Source organism: Carcharodon carcharias, chromosome 18 (assembly GCF_017639515.1).
Source record: "Carcharodon carcharias isolate sCarCar2 chromosome 18, sCarCar2.pri, whole genome shotgun sequence".
Lineage (NCBI taxonomy): Eukaryota > Metazoa > Chordata > Chondrichthyes > Lamniformes > Lamnidae > Carcharodon > Carcharodon carcharias.
The window spans coordinates 93,849,623-93,874,284 of record NC_054484.1 but is presented as its reverse complement, the minus strand read 5'-3'; the positions used below and the strand labels follow the sequence as shown (position 1 = coordinate 93,874,284).

Sequence of the window (24,662 nt, the reverse complement as noted above, 5' to 3'; positions counted from 1 at the left end):
GGCTGATCTTGTTCTCTCACTGAGCAATTTCTCCTTAAACTCCTCTCACTTCCTCCAAGTAAAAGATGTGGGTACCCGCATGGGCCCGGTTATGCCTGTCACTTTATGGGGTAAGTGGAACATTCCTTGTTCCACTCCTACTCCGGCCCCCTCCCATAACTCTTTCTCCAGTACATCGATGACTGCTTCGGTGCTGCTTCATGCTCTCGTCTGGACCTGGAAAAATTTATTAATTTTGCTTCCAATTTCCACCCCTCCATTTTCACATGGTCCATCTCTGACACTTCCCTTCCTTGACGTCTCTGTCTCAATTTCTGGTGATAGACTGTCCACCAATATTCACTACAAGCCTACCGACTCCCACAGCTACCTTTTGACTACAGCTCCTCACACCCTGCTTCCTGAAAGGACTCCATCCCATTCTCTCAGTCCTTCACCTCTGTCACATCTGTTCTGACGATGCCACTTTCAAAAACAGTTCCTCTGTCATGTCTGTCTTCCTTCCTTAACCGAAGTTTTCCACCCACTGTGGTTGATAGGGCCCTCAACTGTGTCTGGCCCATCTCCTATGCATCTGCCCTCACACCTTCCTCTCCCTCCCAGAACCATGATAGGGTTCCCCTTGTCCTCACTTATCACCCCACCAGCCTCCGCATTCAAAGGATCATCCTCCGCCATTTCCGCCAACTCCAGCATGATGCCACCACCAAACACATCTTCCCTTCACTCCCCCTGGTGGTATTCCACAGGGATCATTCCCTCTGGGACACCCTGGTCCACTCCTCCATCACCCCCTACGCCTCAACCCCCTCCCACGGCACCTTCCCATGCAACTGCAGAAGGTGCCACACCTGCCCCTTTACTTCCCCTCTCCTCACTGTCCAAGGGCCCAAACACTCCTTTCAAGTGAAGCATCATTTCTCTTGCACTTCCCTCAATTTAGTCTACTGCATTCGCTGCTCCCAATGCGGTTTCCTCTACATTGGAGAGACCAAACGCAGACTGGGTGACTGCTTTGCGGAACACCTTCGGTCTGTCCGCAAGCATGACCCAGACCTCCCTGTCGCTGGTCATTTCAACACTCCACCCTGCTCTCATGCCCACATGTCTGTCCTTGGCTTGCTGCATTGTTCCAGTGAAGCTCAACGCAAACTGGAGGAACAGCACCTCATCTTCTGACTAGGCACTTTTCAGCCTTCTGGACTGAATATTGAGTTCAACAACTTTAGATCATGAACTCTCTCCTCCATCCCTACCCCCTTTCCGATCCCCCTTTTTTCCCAATAATTTATATAGATTTTCTTTTCCCACCTATTTCCTTCCTTTATTTTTAAATGTATTTCCATCCATTGTTTTATCTCTACCTTTTAGCCTATTTCGATCCCTTCCCCCCCCCACTAGGGCTATCTGTACCTTGCTCGTCCTGCTTTCTACCCTTAATGTCACCTATTAGCACATTTCTTAGCTAATATCACCACCAGCAACACCTCTTTGTCCTTTTGTCTATGACATCTTTTGGCAATCTCCACTTATCACTGGCCCTCTATCCAGCTCTACCTGTCCCACCCCTCCTTAAACCAGTTTATATTTCACCTCTCTTATTTTTCCTTAGTTCTGTTGAAGAGTCATACGGACTCAATGTTAACTGTGTTCCTCTCTGCAGATGCTGTCAGACCTGCTGAGTTTTTCCAGGTATTTTTATTTTTTTGTTTTGGATTTCCAGCATCCGCATTTTTTTTTTGCTTTTAACATATTTCTATGGATTGCTGCACATGGGCATAGACAGCAGCTATTTCATTCCTGCAATGCACTACAAGCTCAGCAACCGCTGACACACATTATCCAGCAAACCTTAATGTAATTTACTGAACGATGATTGTCAAATGCCTAGTCCCACAGTAACAAATGTTGAAACTATCGCGTTCTTGCTGAGTATAGTCGTACAAGTGCTAGCCACCCTCATCCTGCAGTCTAATGCATTCTCCATTCCCTCTTCCTTTCTTTGCTCCTTTTTTTGTTTTGCACGTTTGTCCACCTCCTCTCTTTCTCTCCTTTATCCCCGCCCCCTTTAAAAGGCTCTTAAGGCTAGATCAATTCAAAATTTGAAGAGATTGATAGAGTTTTGGGTAAGGGTTTCAGATCCAAGGTGGGTAGATTGTGCAATCATGGTTGATCTGTTGCACAGAGGGACTGAATGCCTAATCCTGTTATCTTTCATTTCTTCCTTCCTTTCACATTATGACACTAAAAGCTAAAGTCAGAGCTGAGCTGTTCAAGAAGTAATGGTTTTTAAAGTGCAGTAAATCTAGAATGCTAGTAATGCAAAGTCGAGCAGGATATTTGCAAAAAGTTTTGCTAGAAATCCATTGCTATTCAAAAGTCTCCAAATTTGTAGTGTTGAGCAGGCAGCACTGTAATGGTTTATTCTCCAGATGCACTAGGCCTCTTCCATGTCAGAATGACTTATGTTGCTTATTCTAAGATGCTACATCCATTTCTAATATTGGTCTGCGTCTTTTTAAATTTGACAGAGCAATGGTTGAGTTCTGGCAGATATGTTCCCATCTGACTGAGGAGCTGCACCTTTACTCACTCAATGATCTGATGATGGTGAAACGAGGCCTGCTGGTTCCAGGCCTGAAAGATATCCTGAAGAATGTCCTTGCACACGTGGAAAGTTGTGAGGTAAAAACAGATGAAATCCATTTTCTGAAAGGCTGAGATTTTTAGTCTGACTGTCAACCCCTTGGCTTGGTGTCACCACTCCTGCCTCTTGATCATGAGTTCAAAGTCAACTCTAGAGACCTGAACACAATTTTAAGCTATTGTTGCTTGTACTGAAACTGTGCAGCACAACTGGGAGGTATTGCTTTCCAGGTAAGGGATGTCTCAAATGGCATCATTTGGCAGTATCTGAGCAGCGGGAAAATTCTCCTTGACATTCCTCTTTCAACCAACATAACTATAAACAGATTATCTAGTCATTTCTCTTTGCTGACCTTGCATGCAGAGATTGGTTGCTCTGGTTGCCTTTTAAACGGTGACTGCACTTCAAAAATAATTCATTGGTTGTGAACTGTCTTAGGATGTCCTGCAATTGTGAAAGGTGTTATGAGCAGGTTATTTTGAGGAAAGGATGGACAGGCTATGCTTGTATCTGCTGGAGTTTAGAAGAGCAAGGGGCGACTTGATTGAAACATATATAAGGTCCTGAGAGTTCTTGACAGGGTGGATGTGAAAAGGTTGCTTCCTTTGTAGGAGAATCTAGAACTAGGGATCACTACTTAAAAATAAGGGGTCACCCACTTAACATGGAGGTGAGGCAATATTTTTTTTGAGGGTCATGAGTCTTTGGAACTCTTCCTGAAAAGGCAGTGGAAGCAGAGTCTTTGAATATTTTAAAGGCAGAGGTGGATAGGTCCTTTGTAAGCAAGGGGGTGGTAGGTGGGGGTGGCAGGTTATCAGGGGGAGGAGGGGTGCAGATTCGAGGTTACTATCAGGTCAGCCATGATCTTATTGAATGACAGAGCAGGCTTGAGGGGTTGAATGGCCTACTCCTTGTTCATATGTTTGTAAATTGTTCTCTTCAAAGTGAACTTAACTTTGTCTAGGAAAATGTGCGTCACAAATTGTAGAAGAGGTCTAAATGCTTCATAGTCATTTTAGCTCATTGAAGATTATGCACTACTTGATTTTGGTGTCTAAAATGGTAACTCGAGGTTCCCATTAGCAACCTCAAACTTTTTAAATAATCTAAAATTAGTGTTTTAGATGTGATACAGAATGTGGCTTAGTCCATTATTATTTTCCATTTAAATGAAAAGAGCAACTTTTCATCCTTTTGTGGAGTGGGATACAGATAAGAAAGACATGGGTCATTTTGTCCATACATAGAATTATCAAATAATTACAGCACAGGAGAAGGCCATTTGCTTGTTGTTTCTGTGCTGGCTTTCTGCAAGAGCAACTTGCCTGGTTCTACTTACTTTTCCCCACCACCCTGCAATTTTTTTTTTTTCAGGTAATGATCCAATTCTTTTTTTCTTTTTGAAGGCCTTGACTGAATTTGCCTTCACCACACTTCAGGCAATGCATTCCAAATCTTAACCAGTCGCTATTTTTTTTTTAAAATTTTTTTTATGTCACTTTTGGTTCTTTTGCCCATCCCCTTTTTAAATGGGTCCTCAATCCTTCCATAACTGGGAAGCTTCTCTTTATCTACTCTGTCTAAACCCCTTATTTTGTATTTTGAATACCTCTATCCAATAATCTGTAAACCTCCTCTTCTCCAACCTATCCACGTAACTGAGGCCCCTCATTCCTGGAACCATTCTTGTAAATATTTTCTGCACCCCCCTCTAATGCCTTCATATTTCCTAAGTGTGGTGCCAAGAACTGGATGCAATACTCCAGTTGAGGCCAAACCAGAGTTTTTTTTTATACAGTTTTATTATAACATCTTTGCTTTTGTACTCCACGCTCCTATTAATAAAGCCCAGAATCCTACATGCTTAACTGCTTTCTCAACCTGCACTAACACCTTCAATGATTTATGCACATATACCCCCAGGTCCCTCTGCTCCTGCACCCCCTTTAGCATTGTACCATTTTTATTTATTTTGCCTCTTCTCATTCTTCCTACCAAAATGAATCACTACCACTCATTCCTCCAACCTATGTCCCTGTTAGGGGAAGATTATCCCCACAGGTCACGATATTTCAAAGTTTTGTCATCTGGAAATTTTGAAGCTGTGCCCTGCACATGAATCTTGTTTATTGATATTTAATAAATCCAAAAAAAACCCTGGGGAACCCCACTATATACCACCCTCCAATCTAGACAAACAACCACTCTCCACTTCTGTTTCCTGTTAAATGTTTCCCTTTTCCTACAGTTGTGTTGGCCAATTGCAAATTCATGCTGCTACTGTTCTTTTTGTGAGGCTCTGACTTTGTTGATAAGTCTGTTATGTGAACTTATCAAATGCCTTAAGTCCACAACAACCCCATTACCCTCATCAATCCTTTCTACCTCATCAAAAAAACTCAAGCAAGCCATTTGCCCTTTAACAATTTTTTGCTGGTTTTCCTTAATGAATCCACATTTGTCCAAGTGACTATGTTAATGTTATCCTGCATTTATCATTTCTAAAAGTTTTTCCCACAGATTAAACTGACTGGATTGTAGTTGTTGGGCTTGACCTTGCAACCTTTAAACAAATGTTATAACATTTGCAATTCTCCAGTTCTCTGGCACCAGCCCTGTAAGGATTGGAAGATTATGACCAGTGCGTTAGTGTTCAGTTCTTGAACAGTACTGAATTTTTCATAAACATATTTATTCCCCTTCTCTTCCTTCATCCACATCACTCTAATCCTTGCCTTAATCAAGGGACAAAAGTTCAGTCTTTGAGTGGATAGTAATGAGGAAATGTTGACGAGTACCAGTTCTTAACTGTTATGCTGCTGATGTTCAGCAGTAACATTGTAGTGTTTAAGGTTTAGATTCCATTGCAGTCTGCCTATCATTCAGTGGTTCAGGTTAATATGTAGATGGATTGGATTGAATATTGCTGAGGTGAAGTTGCTGTTTGTTTTAAATGTTTCCCTTTTCCTACAGTTGTGTCTGGCCAAGGGTTTCATCTGTGAATTTTGCAAGAGTAGAGATATTCTCTTCCCCTTTCAGACTGACCAATGCAAACGATGTTGTGGTGAGTACTATTTCAAGTGGTTGTTTTTCTGGACACCTAAGAACCCTTCTGTATGCAGTGCCTACATCTTGAGTAAACTTTCATCAGCCATGTACATTTAATCCCAACCTCCTCAAGCCCTCTCATTCTTTGTTATAACACATTCCATGGTTCCATTCCTTGTACTAAGCAATTAAATTCTAATATATCTTGTTCTGGATTGACACTGCCCAAGCATAGAACCCTTTTTTGAGAGAGTGGGGGTGGGGTGGGGGAGACCAATTCTGCAAACACATTAGTTTGCATTTGTGAAGAGAAGACAAGTCAATACTGAGTGTACAGTATTAATTTTGATCAAGGACACAGATCGGAAACATATACCAAAAAAGGGAAACTTGTTAGTTTTCTGACCTGTGTATTTCCATTGTTTTCAAGCTTCTGCTTTGCACCACTGGATTTTATTTTCTAACTGCTTTTATATATTTAAAAACACTTCGTCAACTGGCTGAGATGAAACCAGTAATCTAGGGAGGAAAGAATTCAATCTAATGCCCAGAGATGAAGGGACAACATGCTTTCCATGCCACTAAAGTGAAGGAGAATGATAGACATTACACTGTTTTGGGATCTTTTTATTTTCTAATTCCTGGCATTGCTTCCTTCAAAAGCTTGCAATGCAGAAATGCTGTGCTGATCAAGATAGCTGAGTTTTTGTTTCCTTCTTCATAAACTCATTGTTTTTTTTCATTTTTGATGATTCATAAACACAAGCACTCAACATGATTAATGTTGTATAAAGTTACCAGCGCAAATGTCCTGAAAATGTGTGCTCAGGTGAGATGTTTTGCCACAGCAAAGGTGCTGTCTTGCTACTCAAAACTTTGTAAAAATATTTTTGCATTGATAAAGCCATCATGCATGACATTTCAGTTTTCTGTTTTCATACCATGCATAAGTATATTTTCAGTAAAATGAAGCACCTATAATGTACATAATATTCTCTCAACATTTTTTTCAGGAAACAATGATTATTTTTCAACCTGTCAGTCCTTAGAGCCATCAATATGAAAGGGATTTATTTATGCAGCCAAGTTGTCCTACCAATACCAGATAATTTCCACAAATGATGAGATATTTGTGTGTGTGTATATTCAGTCCACTTAATTTATCCAACTAAAGCATCTCTAAAATTTCTCTTCCTTCCCCTTCTCTCACTACCCCCACCCTGAACCCCTCTTCAGTCATTGCAGCATCTAATGTATCATGAATGATCCCAGGGATTTCTGCTCTGAAGAGCATTGCATGTTGATTGTTCTTTACGTAAAGAACCTAGTTTTAATAGTTCACTTCTGATCCCTTGTCCTCCTCCCCAGTGGATTAATCTTTTCCCCAGGGTTTAATCTTATCTAAGGCTATCTTTTCCTGTCTTTTCAAATAATAACTCACTAATACTAAGCCTCATTTGTACTGCCTCCAATGCTTGAAGTCTCAATCAGTATTTAAGGTGTGGTCTGACCAGAGCACTGCACCATTTCATTATGACTTTCTCTGATGTATTTTAAATTGGGAATGTATCCATGTGCTTCCATATTGATGTAAGGCACAAATGATTGCAAAAACCAGCTGTTCATGCACCCTGCAGTTTATCCTGACCCTGAAAGTCCTCAACTTTTGAGGATTTTTCAATGGTGCTATAGTCTTTGGTTTTCTGACTCTTCAAAGCAGATTTTTTTTCCCATTAACTATATTTGTCCATTATCTCTCCCCCACCACCGCCCCCCCACTCCTTTTTTCCATTAACTTTTTTAACTGGTTAAATACCAGCCTTCGATTTCTTTAACTATTCATGGTGTATCTCCTAAAACTTTTCCAACTCTCCACCTCAAGCCTATACTTAACTAACCTTTGTTTTATTTAAGCTTTTGGTCATCTACTGGGGAGATGGTGTAGTGGTAATGTCACTTGACTAATAATGCTGAGACCCAGGCCAATACTGTGGGAACATGGGTTCAGCTCTCACCATGACAGCTGGTTGAATTTAAATTGAATTAATTAACTCTGGAATATAAAGCTAGCCTCAGTAAACATCATTGATTTGTCATAACCCATCTAAATCATTAACTGCTTTCCCTTTTAGGGAAGGAAATTTGACATCTTTGCCAGGTCTGACCTACATGTGACTCCAGACCCACAGCAATGTGCTTGACTCTTAACTACCCTCTAAATAGCCCATCAAGCCACTTGTTTAAGGGCAATTGGGGATGGGCAAAAGTGCTGGCCTTGCCAGGGACACCCACATCCCATGAAAGAAAAAAAAAAGTTTCCTTTCTGGCTTTTGATTCACTTTTTTTCTGTTGCAAGGCTCCTCCTAAAGCAAATGCTTTATTTATATTTAAAGATGCTACAGAAATGCAAGGTGTTCTTGTATGCACATTATAGTAGTCTGAGCAAAGTAATTCCACTTTCCCTTCCCCAATCCCCTCCATTTTAATAATGGATATTAAAATTGTTCAGATCTGCTTGGAAATATTTATGCTTTTTTAACTGACAGATGAACTAACTTTTTTTCATTCCGAACACAAGTATGCAAAGCGTGCTTTCATAAAGAGTGCTTCAAAACTGAACAGTGTCCAAAGTGTGCACGGATTCGGGCACGGAAGGAACTACTCTTGGCTTTCCAGCAGTCAACAGATTAAGCAACATGCCAGATGTCGAGGTGGAAATCCACTTGGGATGAGCAGATTTCAGTTTTAAAAAGCACAAATGTGATGCCAGTTTCCATTTTTAAAGTCAAACAAAGTAATGACGTCTGGCACGTCACTAGTTTGTTTTTTCGAAATGTCTATGAATAAATGCAAAATTTCTTAGGTACTTTAGCTTCACATAGTGACATCATGGTAACCATACCCTATATTACAAGTATTTAGTTTTTCAGTACTAGGGGAAGCTTATTTTGTTATCAACTGAAAATGAAAATTAGATTAAATTAACATGAACCATAAAGATATTTCCAGAAGTCTAAGGAATTTACCCTTCTAATTTTTTTGTAAAGTTAGCGCTTAAGATAAGGTTTTATTTTTTTTACTTTGTGTAGAAGCTTTAGAACCTTCATTTAAAAGAAAAAAAAATTGGATGTTACAATGTTAGGAGAGCATTTCAAACATTGTTGTGAAGCAGAAGTATTTATTTAAATTCCAGTTTAGGTATTCTGCTCTCCTTTTCCAAGCAGGTAATTTTTTCAGTGGGGGAGAAAAAGATAAAAATTGCCCAAAGAAAAGCACTGGAAAGGTAAAAAGCCACCATTGTCCTTCCCAACAAAAAAAATTTATCTAAATTCAAAACGTAAAATATCAGCCAGTTATCACTACTCAGGTGTCCTTAATTATTCGATGCTTAAAATGTTGCTAACATGGCTGGTTCTCCTACTGTATTAATCTTGTTCTTATGGACCTCCATACTGGGGGGAATGTCAGGGTTAAGAGCCAAAAGTTCCTTTTGGCACCAGTTAACACCATTGGTGTCATTAGAGCACTTGCATTCTTCTGCACTGAAATTTAAAAGGGTTTGTATAGAGTCTCTCCGTTGCTCAACTGTTGCTTCAACTTGTGTAATTGAGATATGTTTGAAATATAAGGTGTTCTTTTTCTCAAATCTTAATTTATTTTCTAAATATTTATGGAAATATGAAAGTTGAAATGTACTTTCATCCCTCCCCTCGCCTTGAAACTGATCATGTGCTCCAAAAGGCACACTATCCTTTTGAAAGTTTACACTAGTCAAGTTTGCATTCAATTTGGATTGGATATGCTGATTTCCTGTTTAGGCTATAGAAAAACTGAAAGAACTGTAGTTTCAAACCTTGGACCTGTAAATGTGTATAGGATTCTTGTTTATGTGGAAAAATGTAAACTCAAACTTTTAAAGATATTGAAATGTATTTTAAGGAAACAATATGAAAACCATGTGTAAATGTAAAATGCAGCATAACTGCATTTTGTAAGACCATATGTTCTTATTGTCCACTTCTTTAAAAAAAAAATTCTTTTGCAGACACATTAAAATCAGAACTAATGCTGTTAACAATACCTTGGGCTTGACTGAAGCATTGGGTCTGTATTTCTTGAAGTTAAAGGGCAATAGCCTTACCAAAAAAATTTACCAACCATTTCTATTGGAAGGTGGGGATTCTTTTTGAAAGAGAATGTTACTTTGGGGAAATTTCAATGCAAAAAAAAACTTTGTCACTCTGAAATAGGACTGTTTGTGCTTTTAAACAAAGTAACCTTGAAATTCTGTTTTGTGAATTTTAACTGCAAATATTTATGAAATTGCTTTATCCCACCATTTTAATGGGGACATTGAGTTGTTTAAAATGGGTTGGTTCCCCATTTTAAAAAGGCAGAATAGAGGAATTTTATTTGAGCATATTAAATATTTGTAAACTAATATTTCCACAGCATGATTTCAAGGTTTTTTTTAGACAATGGTTTGGTAGATCAGTGCTTCATGCAAAAATATTTGCCATTGTCACCCCCATACTTCTATCTGCTGTTGACTGACTCTGGTCTCATCTTTACCAGAGTTCAATATGATGGCCTCAGTACCACATAGTGCAGTTAAGGAAAAATATGAATTATGCTGTGATTACTTTATCTCTGTACTCTTTCCCTCCATTTGCAAATTAGTTTTGTCCAATAAGATGAATGCAATGATTGGACTGCGTTTCATTACATTTGAGTTCTGTATACATTTCCCTTAGACGTGGGTCACATTTTGATGTGCATGACTTCTTTTGAAGCATTACCTAATTTTGCAACAATTTTTAATTTACAGAACTCAATGACCATTTTTGGAAACTGATCTTCTCCATAACCATTTTTGAAACTTCTTCCCCATAGTCAAATCCAAATAGTAGACAATTTGACACCAGCACATATGGTATCTGTGTGAGACTATTTCCCAAATGAATAACTGGGGGAAGGGCCAAAGCAGATGCAAAAGATAGATTTTACCACCAGTAAAGCTAGTGGCCAGTTTTATATCTGCCTTATTTTCTTGGTGTGAAATGAATTCTTCAGGTGGCCTCCATAATTGGTATGAATCCAACTATCATTTCAGCCAATATATCATGTTATCAAAATGAAGACTTGTAAAACAATTTCCTTGCATACAGCAGCCCTTTAAAATGTCTTTTTATCAGGGCAGGAAGTATTTCCTCTTCACTTGAGCTATGTGCAAGCACCTTCCACGTGGGTATTCTTGCCACAAAAGGTCATTTTGGATGTGATCTGGTCTGTTCTTGGCTGTTCTAGTGAGTAAAGATTGGAATCTTTCAGTCCTGAATGCTGTTTACAGTGCAAAATGGAAGCCCGTAATAAACTTTTTTTCTTTGCAAATGGCAATCCTGTACTGGGACCAGCATTCAAGAGTTAGGAAAACTTGCTAGAACAGCAATTGTCTGTGGATTGAAGAACAAGTATAGAATCTTGCAAAACCAAGGTAGGAGACCTAAATGTGGCAGCAGTGTGAAATACTCTGAAAAGAAAAATACTGCAACTTTACCCTCCATTGAGTGATATTTGACTATGGTGCTGGCTGCACTACATTGACAGCACTGTGCCATCTATTTTGCTTGATGCCATAAAGATGTCTTATTTTCTGTCTTTGTTTTATGTGCCATTTCTTTTGTTGGGAGAGCAACTGGAGGAGTAGTAGTGATAAATAACACTTGGAATTGAAGACACCAATCCATATTCTCCCATTCTCAAACTGAAAAACAAAACATGATCAAGTTCCTACTTTTGGGTTTGTTGACAAACTTAATATTCAGAGCAAATGTTTTGGTTGGGTTAGTTTCCATGATGATACAGGGATAAATGTGCATGTGGTAGTGCTGAGCCATTGCAACCATCTTGGGAGGAAGTGTGAAACATTGTGAGGGGGGAGGGGTGAAGAGGGAAGGGGAAAACTTTTCCTGCTGGAAGCTTACAATAATGCATAGAACTACTTTATTAAACGATCCTTGGATGCCTTGCATGGGAGTTGGGAGAATGTTTAAAGGCACATAGTACAATACTCAGCCAAACAAACCAATGTTTCAGAATAAGCTTGCTGCTGCTTCAGAAGAACAATGAAAAGATCACTAAAAATGGGCCTGGACTCGAGATTCCAAGTCATTACCTAGTGACCTATTTTTTAAAAAATGACTCTGGATATAAAGTGAGGATAGATTGGTCATAACTGTGCTAAGCCCTTCCCAATGTGGTTGAATTGCTGCCCAGAGTTGCACATTATACTTTGGCCCCGGCAGTAATCTGTAGAACTGTGTGCCAATTTGAATCCCTATCGTCAGGAAGAGGAAATATTTATGGAGATTTGCATCACGTAATAAGATGTATTAACATTTTTAGTTCGGTGGAGGGAGGGGGGGTGGAGGAGGAAAGAATATTTTACAATGAATGTTCCCAAGATTAATATTACTCTAAGCTATCTTTGGAACAAAATAAAATGCAATTTTTAAAATCGCAGTTTATTGTATATTGTGAACAAGCTCCTTTTTTATTCTACATTGAGGCCCTGGTATTTATGTGCTTGAAGAAAGTGACGTGATTTTGGGCACAACTATTTTTGAGTATAATCTTCTTGCACTTGTATTTTCAAATTCATTGAACAAATGTGTTTTTTCCCCTGTGTATGAGCGGTACAATAAAATGAGGCTTTGTCAACGTGTTTGTATCAAAAGCTTTATCTGTTCATCAGGGTAACCAATTGCTACAAACCACTCTGATCATTTGTCGGGAGAGGGAGGAATGTCGATGGTTATATGACATGAACCCATTAGTAGAAAGAAATCGCATTCAGTCACTCACTTTGTGATAATGTTATCACCAAGAAGTTGCCAAGTTTGCATGCACCCAAACCAATCCTCTTGCAATTAGCCTTAAATTATTCTCCTCGGCTACTATTAGGATTGAGTTCTGAGCAGAAACACACTTGCATTTAGAAAGATCGTCTATTGCATAAGCTGTGTTTGGTATACATTTTGCTTCAACCATGATTAAAATCCTAAACTGTCAGGCTGAACTACCTAATTTCATGAATAATGTCATCTGCACAGATCTACAGTGAGCAATTGTTATCCTTTACTCAAGTGGCTTAATTAAAACTTAAATTTAAAAATATTTTAATGGGAAGGATGGTTATATTTAATTCTAGAACTGCTATCATCTTGCTTTCTGGTCCAGTCAGCTATCCAATGCTGGAAGATCAGTTTGACCAAACAATTTTGTGCAGTATATGACGTACGATCACACTTTCAACAAGATTAAAGTATCCTACAGTAGCATAATCCTAAAAACACTCAAAATAGGTATAGTTGAGATGCAAAATACTGTTGATGCTAGAAGTCTGAAATAAAAACAAATGTTGAAAATATTCAGATTGGATGCCTTTTTGTAGAGAGAAATGAGTTAATATTTCAGGTCAATAAACTTTCATCAGAACCATACCAAAATTGGGGAAGCTGTCCCCAAGACTAGTCCAGCAACAACCTGACATCATGCTTTTTTAATGTTGTATATGTACATATGTATTGTCATCAGCTGTATGCTGCACAAACATTTTGTGACAATGAAGTGTGTCCTCTATGTGAAGAGGATGCTGTGTCTTAAGGACTGTTTGGTGGTCACTCTTACCAATACTACTATGGACAGATGCATCTGAAGAAGGTAGATGGTAGTCTGGCAGAAATGTCCTTCAGGACTTGGCCAGTTTCTCAAGTACTGATGCTACTGAGCCAGTCTTGGTGATGGAAATTAAAGTCCTCCGCCCAGACTGCATTCTGTGCCATTGCTACCCTCTGTGCTTATTCTGACTCACTGCCTCCCTCCACTGATAAGTGACAATTAGCAAGTTTCCTTGCCTGTGTTAGACCTGATGCTAGCAGACTTCATGGGGTCCAGAATCAATATTGAGGACTCCCAGAACCACTACCTCCTGACTATATAACACTGTGATGCCCCCTCTGGGGGTCTATACTAGTGCAATAGATTCTAAGTAGGCTTATGTCTTTTTTTTCAAAATAACTAGTTATTTATAGAACTAAAGGGCATCTATTGATGCAATATTGACTTACACATGTGGATTAAGTATCTCTGTCTGGCAACCACTCACCACAAACACTAAAATTCAGGTATACAATGCAGTTGTCGTCATAACCTCCTGGTATGGGTCAGAATCATGGACTTTCTAAAGAAAACAAATGCAACTGCTGGAAGGCATGTATCTATGCTCTCTTTTCATTACAAACATCTATTGGTAGGATTGCATCGCAAATAATGAAGTCCTCAGCAGAGCCAATCTGGCCAGCGTTGAATGCATTCTCTTACAATGCCAATTGCTCTAGGCAGGACATGTGGAGGATTCCAGAATGCCAAAAGCTCTGTTTTATGGTGAACTATGCTCTGGTAACTGAGGTGCACTTCGCAAATGCTTCAAAGACCAGCTGAAAAGTCAGTTCTCTCTGGCAGACACTTAACTAACGGGTGTAGGAGGAGGAGGCAGCTGGTGCACATCAACCAGGAGAACCGCCTATAAGTTTGCAACAAATATCTGCACCTTTCTTTAGCAGCCTAACAGAAGCAGTCTGCTTACATCAGAGCCCCTCCTAATCAGGAGTTCCTTGCCCTAACTATTCAAGCTGCAGATCAAGAATTGGTCTCTTCAGTCCCCAACCACCACCGATTCAAACCTGCCTATGATCTTTGCCTGGAAAGAACCTGCCATCGTCATCTTTTACCAGTAGAACTTCAATTTCCATGGTGTGTTTAATGCACAAATTAAAGAGAATGCAACATTTCCAAAAACTTTATAGCTTCTATTCTATTTCTGTACGTACTGTGCTAAATACAAATCATGAACAATATCGCAAATGACTTTCTCCAAAGACAGAATTAAGTCATAATTATTAAAAGGATGTATTAAAATCTGCTGAGTTTCTGAAAGATGATGGAATTAGTTCTGTATGTTTCAAAAATAGAGTTTACATACTTGTCAGTCTCCTGTTTAACTTGTATAAGTTTCCTGTTTGCATTACATAAACTTTCACCATCTGTCAATTTCCTAGTTCCTGCAACATATTTTACAAAAACATTTGTGACTGAAGTTAATTTTGGCCAGATGCAGAATGGACTGACAATTGGGACTCATTCAATTTTGCAAGCCAATTCGGTTTAAAAGTTAACCTAAATGATTAAACCTATTTCCATACTATATATGTGTGCTTTATGTTGAGTAATGCTTCATCCTGTTGTTAAAAATTTTAACATTTAATATTTCCTTTTCCTCTTGAAATATGCTGGTGTGTGAATGTTATTTGCAGATGATATTGAGACCATTGTTGCAAACTAAGTTGCAATAGAATATTAGGAGTGCACAGAAATTTAGAACTCTCTCCTTAATAGCACTGTGGGTGCTCCTACACCACAAGGACTGCAAGAAGTTCAAGAAGGCAGCTCACCGCCACCTTCTCAAGGGCTATTAGGGATGGGCAATAAATGCTGGCCTAGCCAGCCATCTGCACATACTATAAATGAATAAGAAAAAAATTCATGATCAATCGTTAAATTTCCTCTAACTCAACTTCCAGGAGAAATTGATTAATGTTAAATCTAGTAACTGATTAATGCTGGATCAGGCACATAGAAGCAATTAATTGATTGGCAACAAAATATTCGGGCCAAGCTCGGACAAGGCAAAAGTTGGCAGCAGTGAGGTGTTGAAACATAAAGGTCATGAGAGAAAAATAGGGAATGTTAGAGGAAACCAGACAATATGAAAGAAACACAGGGAATGTGAGGGGAGAACAAATTGGAACATGGAAGATAGCTTGGGAAAAGACTTTCTTTGATTTACAAATTACATTGTAATCTCTGTATTCAGTAAAACAAAATCATCCACATTTCAAAGGCCCCTATTTTCTTCCACAGATTTTTATTTATTGCCCAGCTTTCTGAGGCTGCTGGGAAAAATGACTAGCCTACCACAAATTACTCTGGAAGAGTAAGGCATCTCAAAAATGTGCACAACATGTGAAGCTAGCCATTTCATACTAATAATATGCAGTAGCCATACAATTGATATTCTCCATTAAAGACATTCTGTCTACCACACAAATGAATAATGTGGTATATGAATTTCAATGCAGGTGTAATGCCAGGTATGTAGGACGTACATCCCAAAGACAGTTGGATCGTATCAAACAACACGAACCTGAGGCTGTTTAAAACAGGCAGAATATTGACTGTATTCAATCAGCCCATACCTGCAAAACTCATAACATAGGGTCTATTATTATATGAAATTCTGCAATTGGCCAGGACTTACTGAATAATCCTGAATTTACTAAGAATTACACTAACAAGTAGTTTAAGATTATCAGTTGGGCTCATAATTTGGCTCACTTGTGCTTGCTAGAAGCTACGTATATTCATAAGCAGGGCTCTGTCCTCTGCAAACAGAAAGAACATGTCCAGGGATTGTGCCTTTTTCAAAGCATAGGGGGCGACTGTTCTCTGGTGCATAGCCCACAGCAAAATCCTGACCAATCAGAGTTGACTATTTTGAATTTAAACAAAAGCTTGAGAATAATTGTTTCCTTCATTCTCCATGGCAATGCCTCGACCAATCATAGTCCACCTGCCAACTAAGCAGTACCCTTTTCTCATGCAGTATAAATTGTTGTTCCCTTTGAAATGTGTTATCATTGTGCCTTTCCTGATGATTGCAAGATGAAAAGCTTCAACAGCATGCCTGTTTTTTTTAGCAATACTCAAGTCCTGTAATACCAAGTGACAATAATGTTTGCAAATTATAATTGCAATATTGTGCGATCAGGATGTCATATGATCAAACCTCCACCAATACATCCAACCAGTGTTATTGTAATGCATAATATATTGACCCAGACCTCCCTGTCGCTTGCCATTTCAACGCTCCACCCTGCTCTCATGCCCACATGTCCGCCCTTGGCCTGCTGCAATGAACCAGTGAAGCTCAACGCAAACTGGAGGAACAGCATCTCATCTTCCGGACTGAATATTGAGTTCAACAACTTTAGATCATGAATTCTCTCCTTCATCCCCACCCCCTTTCTGATCCTCCTTTTTTCCAATCATTTATATAGATTTTTCTTTTCCCACCTATTTCCATTATTTTTAAATGTATTCCCTTCCATTGTTTTATCTCTACCTTTTAGCCTTTTTTGATTCCTTCACCCCACCCCACCCCCACTAGAGCTATCTGTACCTTGCTTGTCCTGCTTTCTACCCTTAATGTCACCTATTAGCACATTTCTTAGCTAATATCACCACCATCAATACCTCTTTGTCCTTTTGTCTATGACATCTTTTGGCTATCTCCACCTATCACTGGCCCTCTATTCAGCTCTACTTGTCCCACACCCCCTTAAACCAGCTTATATTTCACCTCTCTTCTATTTTTCCTTAGTTTTGTTGAAGAGTCATACAGACTCAAAATGTTAACTGCGTTCCTCTCTGCAGATGCTGTCAGACCTGCTGAGTTTTTCCAGGTATTTTTATTTTTGTTTTTGTTTTGGATTTCCAGCATCCGCAGTTTTGAAGATTTACCAGGAAGTAATTGTCAAGTATTTTCTATCTACAGTCAAGATTATCTACTTCCCCATTTTAAAACACTAATCCCCCCTTTAAAACCTCTTTTTGAACAGCTAAGCCACATGGGTTGTCCTAAGTTGACAGCAACTCAAATCAGATCTTTTTAAAGTGTGTTTCTGAATTTAAATATTTACGTTTATTATTGAATTAATTTAGTAACAAATGTGCATGGGAAATTCTTTAATGACTGCTTAAAGAAAAAGCACCAAAGAACGTTTTAAATTGTCGAAATTATAAGTGCACACCAGGAGTAGACATTCATTAAGGCTATCATATTAAATGAAACATGCTGTACAAGAATACTTGGTTCTCGTTAACTTCCATTTTCAGTATGACAAATGTTAGTGAATATAGATAGTGTTCAGCGAGCCTTGGACATGAACCATTTATAACAAGATGGTGAACAGACATGAAAAAGGAACAGGAGGCTTTCAGTATGAAAGATCGTCTTATGTGGCTTGATCAGTTGAAGTCCTGGGCCATATAGAGGTCCTTTGCAGCAGTCACATATAGTCGCACTATCATACAAAATAAAAAAAATTTAAATTAGTATAAAATTAAATGAAAATATAAATTGATACAAGCTGTGGGTTTTGCTTTTATGTGTGTGGCAGGCAGCATCATGAGAAGTAATGGGGCATTATTCCTCTCTTTACTTTCTTCCTCTCAATAGATAAGATGTTTCAAACATACTTTTTGTGGAGACAGTGTTTCTTTATTCACCAGAGTTACCTGTATTAGCATAACTCTTCAGCTGTGCTGGGCATAATGCAATTCCTGCCATGTTTTATGTTAAGTGTACTCTTTTCATTAGTCTTTCTGTGCTTATTCCTTTCCACATTTTTGTCTGTAAGCTAGTTGACAGAGAAACAAATATGGCCAGCACACTGAGTGTTTTAAACAGAAATGTTACTGATGTTCTCTATGACCACAGGTGTCAATTTCTCACCTTTTATAAGCTATTGAACAAATAAAATTTCAATCAGAGAATACAGTTCCAAAAAAAATCCTAAGGATACTAAAGAGACTGACACAATATTCAGTTCAATGAGAACAAAATATTATTGAGTACTTCTACTCCTTTTGGTGCTACTTATTTGACGAACTTGGTGCTCATCAAGGAAAGGGATGTCTGTACTGTGAATGGAAATTTTTCCATGTTTTACATCCATAGTCAGTAACAAGCACTCACATCAGGAACAGCACAGGTAGCAGAATGAGTCCCACCACACTGTCACAATGGGAGAAAGGCTCCATGGACAGAGTTTTGCCCTTGGCAGGTGGGAGGGGGGGGGGGGGGGTGGTCGGGAAGTTAACCACCACCTGCGATTGGCAGCACACTGCGATTTCACACTGGCTGGCCAATTAAGGCCCGCTCAGCGCGAAAAGCGGCTGTGGAATCTGCAAGAAGTAGCGGGTGGGGGCATGATGTCCACCAGGTCCAGTGGCGACCTGGTGGCTGATAGGGAGCCCTTGGAAGGCTGCCACGGAAAGATGCTGAAGTCTCCATGGATCCTGTTGCGATTGGACACGGCAGGTGGGAGGGCAGGTCTGTGGGGCAGTCGGCCCCACGTTTCTCCTGGAGGAGGTGGCAGCCAAGTGGGAAACCTTTATCCCCAGAGACAATAGGAGGGGGAAGCCCCCGCACCTCACTAAAAAGTCCTGGGAGGAGGTGGCATCCAGGGTCAGCAGCCACAACGTGGTGAGGCACAGTGCCAGAAGCGCTTCAATGATCTGCTGCGATCGGGAAAGGTGAGTACTGTGTTGGCATGGGTCAGTACGCAGAACAATTAAGAGCTGGCCACCACCCCCGTGGACCTCAGGGGGTTATAATGTGAATGGCAAATGTCAATGATGCAGGAGCTGGCCAAGGGAGTGAGACCTGGCTGCTTGGACTGAGTGCCTTGTGAGTCCAGGGTCACGAATCAGCTGAGCCCTGTGAGGTGTTCCTCAGTTGGGTATGGCCAGGCTGTAATGCACTGCATGTAGAGAGTGGACTAATAAATGCTCCTTTATCCTTTCAGGAAAAGACTTCCCATAACAATATTGAGAGGTTGTGGACTGGTGGGGGACCCCCACACCTCCTAATACTCACGCATTATGAGCAGGAGGCCCTAGAGCTGGAGAGGCGCCAAGCACTTGGTCAAGCGGCCGCGGTGAGGTTGAGGTGCCAGACGAAGGTAAGAGTGCAGTGCACTGATGTGAGAATGTCAGTTATTGCAACCAGTTTGGTGTAGTTTCTATATTGATGTGAGCCTCGAATCTGGAATCCCTATTGATAATCGAAAGACAAGGGCACCCTGATGCATATCTCTGTCTCACCAGGGTGCCTGGCATGCACAGTGACAGTGTCACGACTTAAACTAACAACATGTCCTTCTTGTCTCTTATAGGCTCACCAGCAGGCAGTTGCAATGGGGAGTCTGAAGGCCCACACCTGACCCTGGAGGACCACCATGCTGAGCACACACCTGCATCACACCCTCTCTGTCAACCAGGCACCAGCATCATAAGATTGCTGTCTAGTATCTCGGTGCACATTGGTGAGGGCACTTTACAATTGCTTGAGGTGCAGGTGGAGGCAGAGAGTGCCCAGGGTGCCGGTACTCGGAGGACAGCTGGGGACCAGGACAATGCTCAGTCAATGGCTGATGATGGGCCTATGGAGTCATTCATTAGGTGGTAGATGCTGGAAGTCCAGCAGGATGTGCAGGAGGATCTGGCGGAGATACATAAGGGAATGTGTGCCATTGTCTCCGTTGTGCAGGAGTCCCTGTGGAGCATGACCACTGCATTGACCCTCATGGCTGAGAGCAATGCCTCCTCCATGGAGAGAGTGGCGACTCTCATGGAGAGGGTCCTCCAGGGACACAATCAGTGGTCCCTGGGGATGCACTCGGATCTACACCCCTCAAACTGGCAATGACCTCAGCTGATCAGTGTCAGTGTGGGGGATGGATTGGGCACCCAGTATCCCAGCTAGGTGCCCGTCCATCAGTGGTGAGCAGGGAGGTCCAATGTGACCTCACGTTGGCGCATGAGCTGCCTGTCATCTCTGTGGGCTAATGTCAGGGCGGTCCAGACGATGGCAGCAGCTCCTCTGCCCCTCTGCCAGTGACCGTGGCATCTGATGAAGTTGCGGCGACTGGTGAGATGCCAGCCGTGGCACTGGCCACTCCCTCCCAGACAAGGCCAGCACAGGCTCCACGGGCCAGAGGATGACCGCCAGGGTTATCAAGGCAAAAAGACAGCAGAGTCAGCAGGCTGTTTCCAATGCCGGTTCCAGCAAGGTGGGGAGCACCTAGATGGAGCACCTGCAAACGTAAATGTAAAGCACCTTAAGTACAAGACGGCCTTATTTTGTTATATTTTGTGATATTTTTTCTCCCATTTTGGTTTAAATTCTTTAATGGTGTGATTAAAGACATTGGTTATTGCTTATTTCAGCCATGTTTCACATTCACAATTAAATGAGATGTTATTTTGTGCTATTGGCTTCTGTATGTTTCATTTGTCCTGTAGGAGCAGGCCATTATGTAATGATGAACGTGTGTCTCCTGAAACTTTATTGCACAGGTGCAGGATGAGTGTTGTTGGCTAAGGAAATGGTCCTGTCAGGGATCGAGTATGGAGCCTGCAGCCCTGGCATGTGCTGGTGGTTCTTATTTGGTCGGCTAGCTGAAAGTGCGTTGGATCAAAGCATCCCGGGTGCCCCTGCCTACCTCAGGTTACTCAGGTCAGCATTCGGCGTATGCCCTCAGCGTTCTCCTCATCATGCTCATTCTCTGACTCACTACTGGACTGTTGCCTGTGCAGCTGTGTCAAGATCTTCTTCCTCCACTGGGTCCCCCCTCGCCAGTGCCAGATTGTGCAGAGCACATCGTGCGACCACCAGCATTGACACCCGCTCTGGGGGGTATTGAGTCCGCCCCCTGAACAGTCCAGGTATCGGAAGCGCATCTTGAGAAGACCTGTGGTGCTACCACTGCCCTTGTGGGGGCATGGCTCCTATTGTAACACTGCTTGGCTTCTGTTCGGGTAGCGGGGAGGTGTCATGAGCCACCTTTTGAGAGGATAGCCCTTGTCACTCATCAGCCATCCTTTCAGTCAGGCTGGAGCAGTGAGGAGCCTCAGCACCTGAGTGTGTCAGGATGTAAGCATCATTGGAGCTGTCAGGGTACCTTGCACAGACTTACAGAATCTGCATCTTCAATCATCACTAAACATCCCCACTTCTGACCTTATGATGAAAGGAAGGTCATTGATGAAGTAGTTGAAGATGGTTGGGCCTAGGACATTACCCTGAGGAACTTCTGCAGTGATGTCCTGGAATTGAGATGATTGAACTCCAACAACCACAACCATCTTCCTTTGTGCTAGATATGAAAGAAGGGCTTGCATTCATATAGCACCTCAGGATGTTCCAAAGTGCTTTGCGGCCAGTGAGCTATTTTTGAAGCATAGTCACTGATGTGATGTAGAAAACATGGCAGTCAATTTTCACACAGCAAGCTCCCACAAAAAGCAATGTGATATTGGCCAGATAATGTGTTTTTTAATCTGTTTTTGTGATGTTGATTGAGGGATAAATATTGCCCAGGACTCTAGTTTTTCTGACCCGAAGCGCCTCTTCTGCACTGTGTGGTTCTGTGATTCTTCGAATTGGTAGCATGGGATCTTTTACATCCACCTAAAATAGGGCAGGTGCAGTCTCAGTTTAGCATTTCATTCAAAAGATGGTGCCTCTGACAGTGCAGAACTCTAGCAGTATTGCACTGGAATGCCAGCTGAAATTCTTATGCTCAATATTAGGAGTAGGACTTGATTTCACAACCTTTTGACTTAGAAGTGAGGATGCTACCAACTGAACCACAGCTGATACAGCTATATATATTGCACAGAAGAGGGAATGCAGTCTTTCCAGACAATCCAGAGGCTTCACATTGAAGCTCAGCAGGTATATCATGGGCAGGATCTTCGGTCGGCGAGCAGGGGCAGGGCCTGCTTGCCAACATGTAAAATGATGTGGGATGACGTCGGGTGGAACTCCCGATGTCACCCTGCGTCATTTCCATTTTCAGGTCGGCGGGGGTGCAGCCAAGTCAGTTGCGTGCCCCACCAACCTGTCAATGGCCTATTGAGGCCACTGAGACACTAACTAAAATCATAATGGACTTGCCCGTCCATTGGTGGGCTTCAGAAAAAGCATGAAATCTCATCCACGGGCGGGATGAGGTTTCATGAGAGTACTTCAATTTTTAATAAAAATTTCAGTTAAAGTTATGGACATGTCCCAACTCATGTGACAGTGTCATATGAGGGGACATATCAGGGAAATTCACTGGGGGACGTCACGCTGGGCAGGCCTTAATTGGCCCGCTCATGTTAAATGGCAGCGCGCCCCTGATTGGGGGTGTCAATCGGAGGCGCGCCTGCTACAGCACTTCCCCCTGCAACGGGGGGAAAATATTTCCCTACGTTTTGGGAATTTTGACTCTTTGTCAACGAGGAATTCTTGTTTTAAAGTGGAATATGTTTTTGATATAGTGTCACATTCAAGACCCTAATAATGATTTCAGCTGAAAAAAGCTGAAGTTGCTGAAACAAAAGGACACTGGGAATGTTCAAAAGCTCTCCCAAAAGGAAATTAGTTTGCCATTAAAATCCTTCTCCTTTCATCCACCAGTTCATGGAAACATTCTTCTTCCTGATTCAGTGGTCCTAAGCGGTACTATTGCTTCGCGAGCTCTGCTGCACAATATGGGCTGAATTTTCCCAGCCCCAAAGAAACGTGTATGGAGGTGGAATTGGGAGCAAAATCACAGATTCTCTGTGTTGGGAAGGTTCCCTGACATATTTTATCTCCAAGCGAGCTTGCCAATCTGAATGGTACTAGCTACCCGCCTGGCAGCAGGTAGCCAATTATGTTTAATGAAGTTCCCACATTGGGGTAAAATAGGAACACTGCTAGGATCTTCCTGAGAACAAATGGGTCTCCAATTGTGGCTTAAGCCCAATGGGTGCCTGGCTGCATCCTTTAAATGCTCCTCCCACCTGGAGCTGCAGGGGTCAGCAGGCAACAGCTGCTGCAGGCCATCCTTTGGAGGAACTTCACCTCCACAATTATGGCCTGACAGCTAGGGCCACACTTTTTTTTTTACAATTTCATAATTCTTCAGAAGGTTTCTTCATATTAAGGCACCTTTGCAGTCTCCTACCAGCCTCAGCAGCACCTCTCATAGAGGGTGTGCCAAGAGGACCTCACTACAGGCCCTCCTATTGGGCAACTGGGCCTGCTGGTTCCCTGATCCACCCACCATCCTGAATTGGATGGAGCTCCCGGAGGTGGTTTCTTAATTGGCCGTCTCTGGGAAGATCATGCCACGACCACTTGCAGGTGTCTGATCCAGGATTGAGGCCATGTCACGATCTCAACCTAGCCAGGCAAATCCATTTTTTTGATCAGAAATTCCCCACCTATTCCCCCTCAGCCTCAATTACTGATAAGTATGATATATACAGATATACCACTTATGTTTGACATCACTTTGGGTCACCACCATTGCTTATTTCAATGTTAAGTAGAATTTGAGCCATGTCATCGGGTGGAAGTAACAGCTAAAATTCTTGTTAATTTCAAGCAGCAAACATGCATGTGTGACACCCTTGTGTCACTGACATTGAAATACTGACTATATTAAATACAGAAACTTAGCATGAATTACATTTTAAGAAAGGATTCACTTCTCAAAAGATAAGATTGTATTTTAATGTGCTTTAAGTGTATAAAAATCAGGCACTTTTAATATAGCAACGATTCATGGTTTTGACCTCCCCACAACAGATGGAGGGGGTGGCAAGGGGGTAGGAAGGGGAACAAGATATGACTCTGTGGGTAAGAATGCCTTTGTAATTTTGGGAAAGAGTAGAATTAATAGGAATTGGGAAGCGACTCTTCCCACAAATGTCTGCCTTTTGATGAAAAGTCCTCAAGGAAAGCCATTCAAAGAAACTTAACTGATTGGTTTGCCTGGTTACCTTTCACGAACTGGGTATGAAAGCTGCTGTGTTATTTGGATTAGTTTCAGAATATGGCTATTATTGCTTTTTGCTGCAAATGCCTTTTCGTGTAAAAACCTGTTTGTTGTTTAACCTGTACCACAGTGCCTGGTGTGACAGATATTAATCACTTTCTGAAGTGATATGGACACTACATGTTATTGAGAGATAATAAATCAATTTATCATTTGCCTAGGAAATACTATCCCAGATTACTCTGTAC

General features: G+C 41.3%; 2 protein-coding genes across 4 annotated transcripts in view; one reads left to right on the top strand and one right to left on the bottom strand.

Annotated features, from left to right (window-relative positions):
- Positions 1 to 12,411, top strand: part of rubcnl (rubicon like autophagy enhancer) — a 63,878-nt gene extending 51,467 nt beyond the window's left edge. For all 3 annotated transcript variants that reach the window (XM_041212010.1, XM_041212009.1, XM_041212007.1), the window contains 3 exons: positions 2,532 to 2,685; positions 5,621 to 5,711; positions 8,274 to 12,411. In XM_041212010.1, the coding sequence (XP_041067944.1) occupies positions 2,532 to 2,685; positions 5,621 to 5,711; positions 8,274 to 8,386 (358 nt within the window). In that variant the 3' untranslated portion in view covers positions 8,387 to 12,411. The remainder of the gene's footprint in view (positions 1 to 2,531; positions 2,686 to 5,620; positions 5,712 to 8,273) is intronic.
- Positions 12,412 to 17,592: 5,181 nt separating this feature from the next.
- The window catches only part of LOC121290480 (leucine-rich repeat-containing protein 63), a 52,071-nt gene continuing 45,001 nt past the window's right edge, over positions 17,593 to 24,662 (bottom strand). Inside the window, exon 9 of the mRNA XM_041210920.1 lies at positions 17,593 to 17,898. Within this exon, the coding sequence (XP_041066854.1) occupies positions 17,742 to 17,898 (157 nt within the window). The 3' untranslated portion in view covers positions 17,593 to 17,741. The remainder of the gene's footprint in view (positions 17,899 to 24,662) is intronic.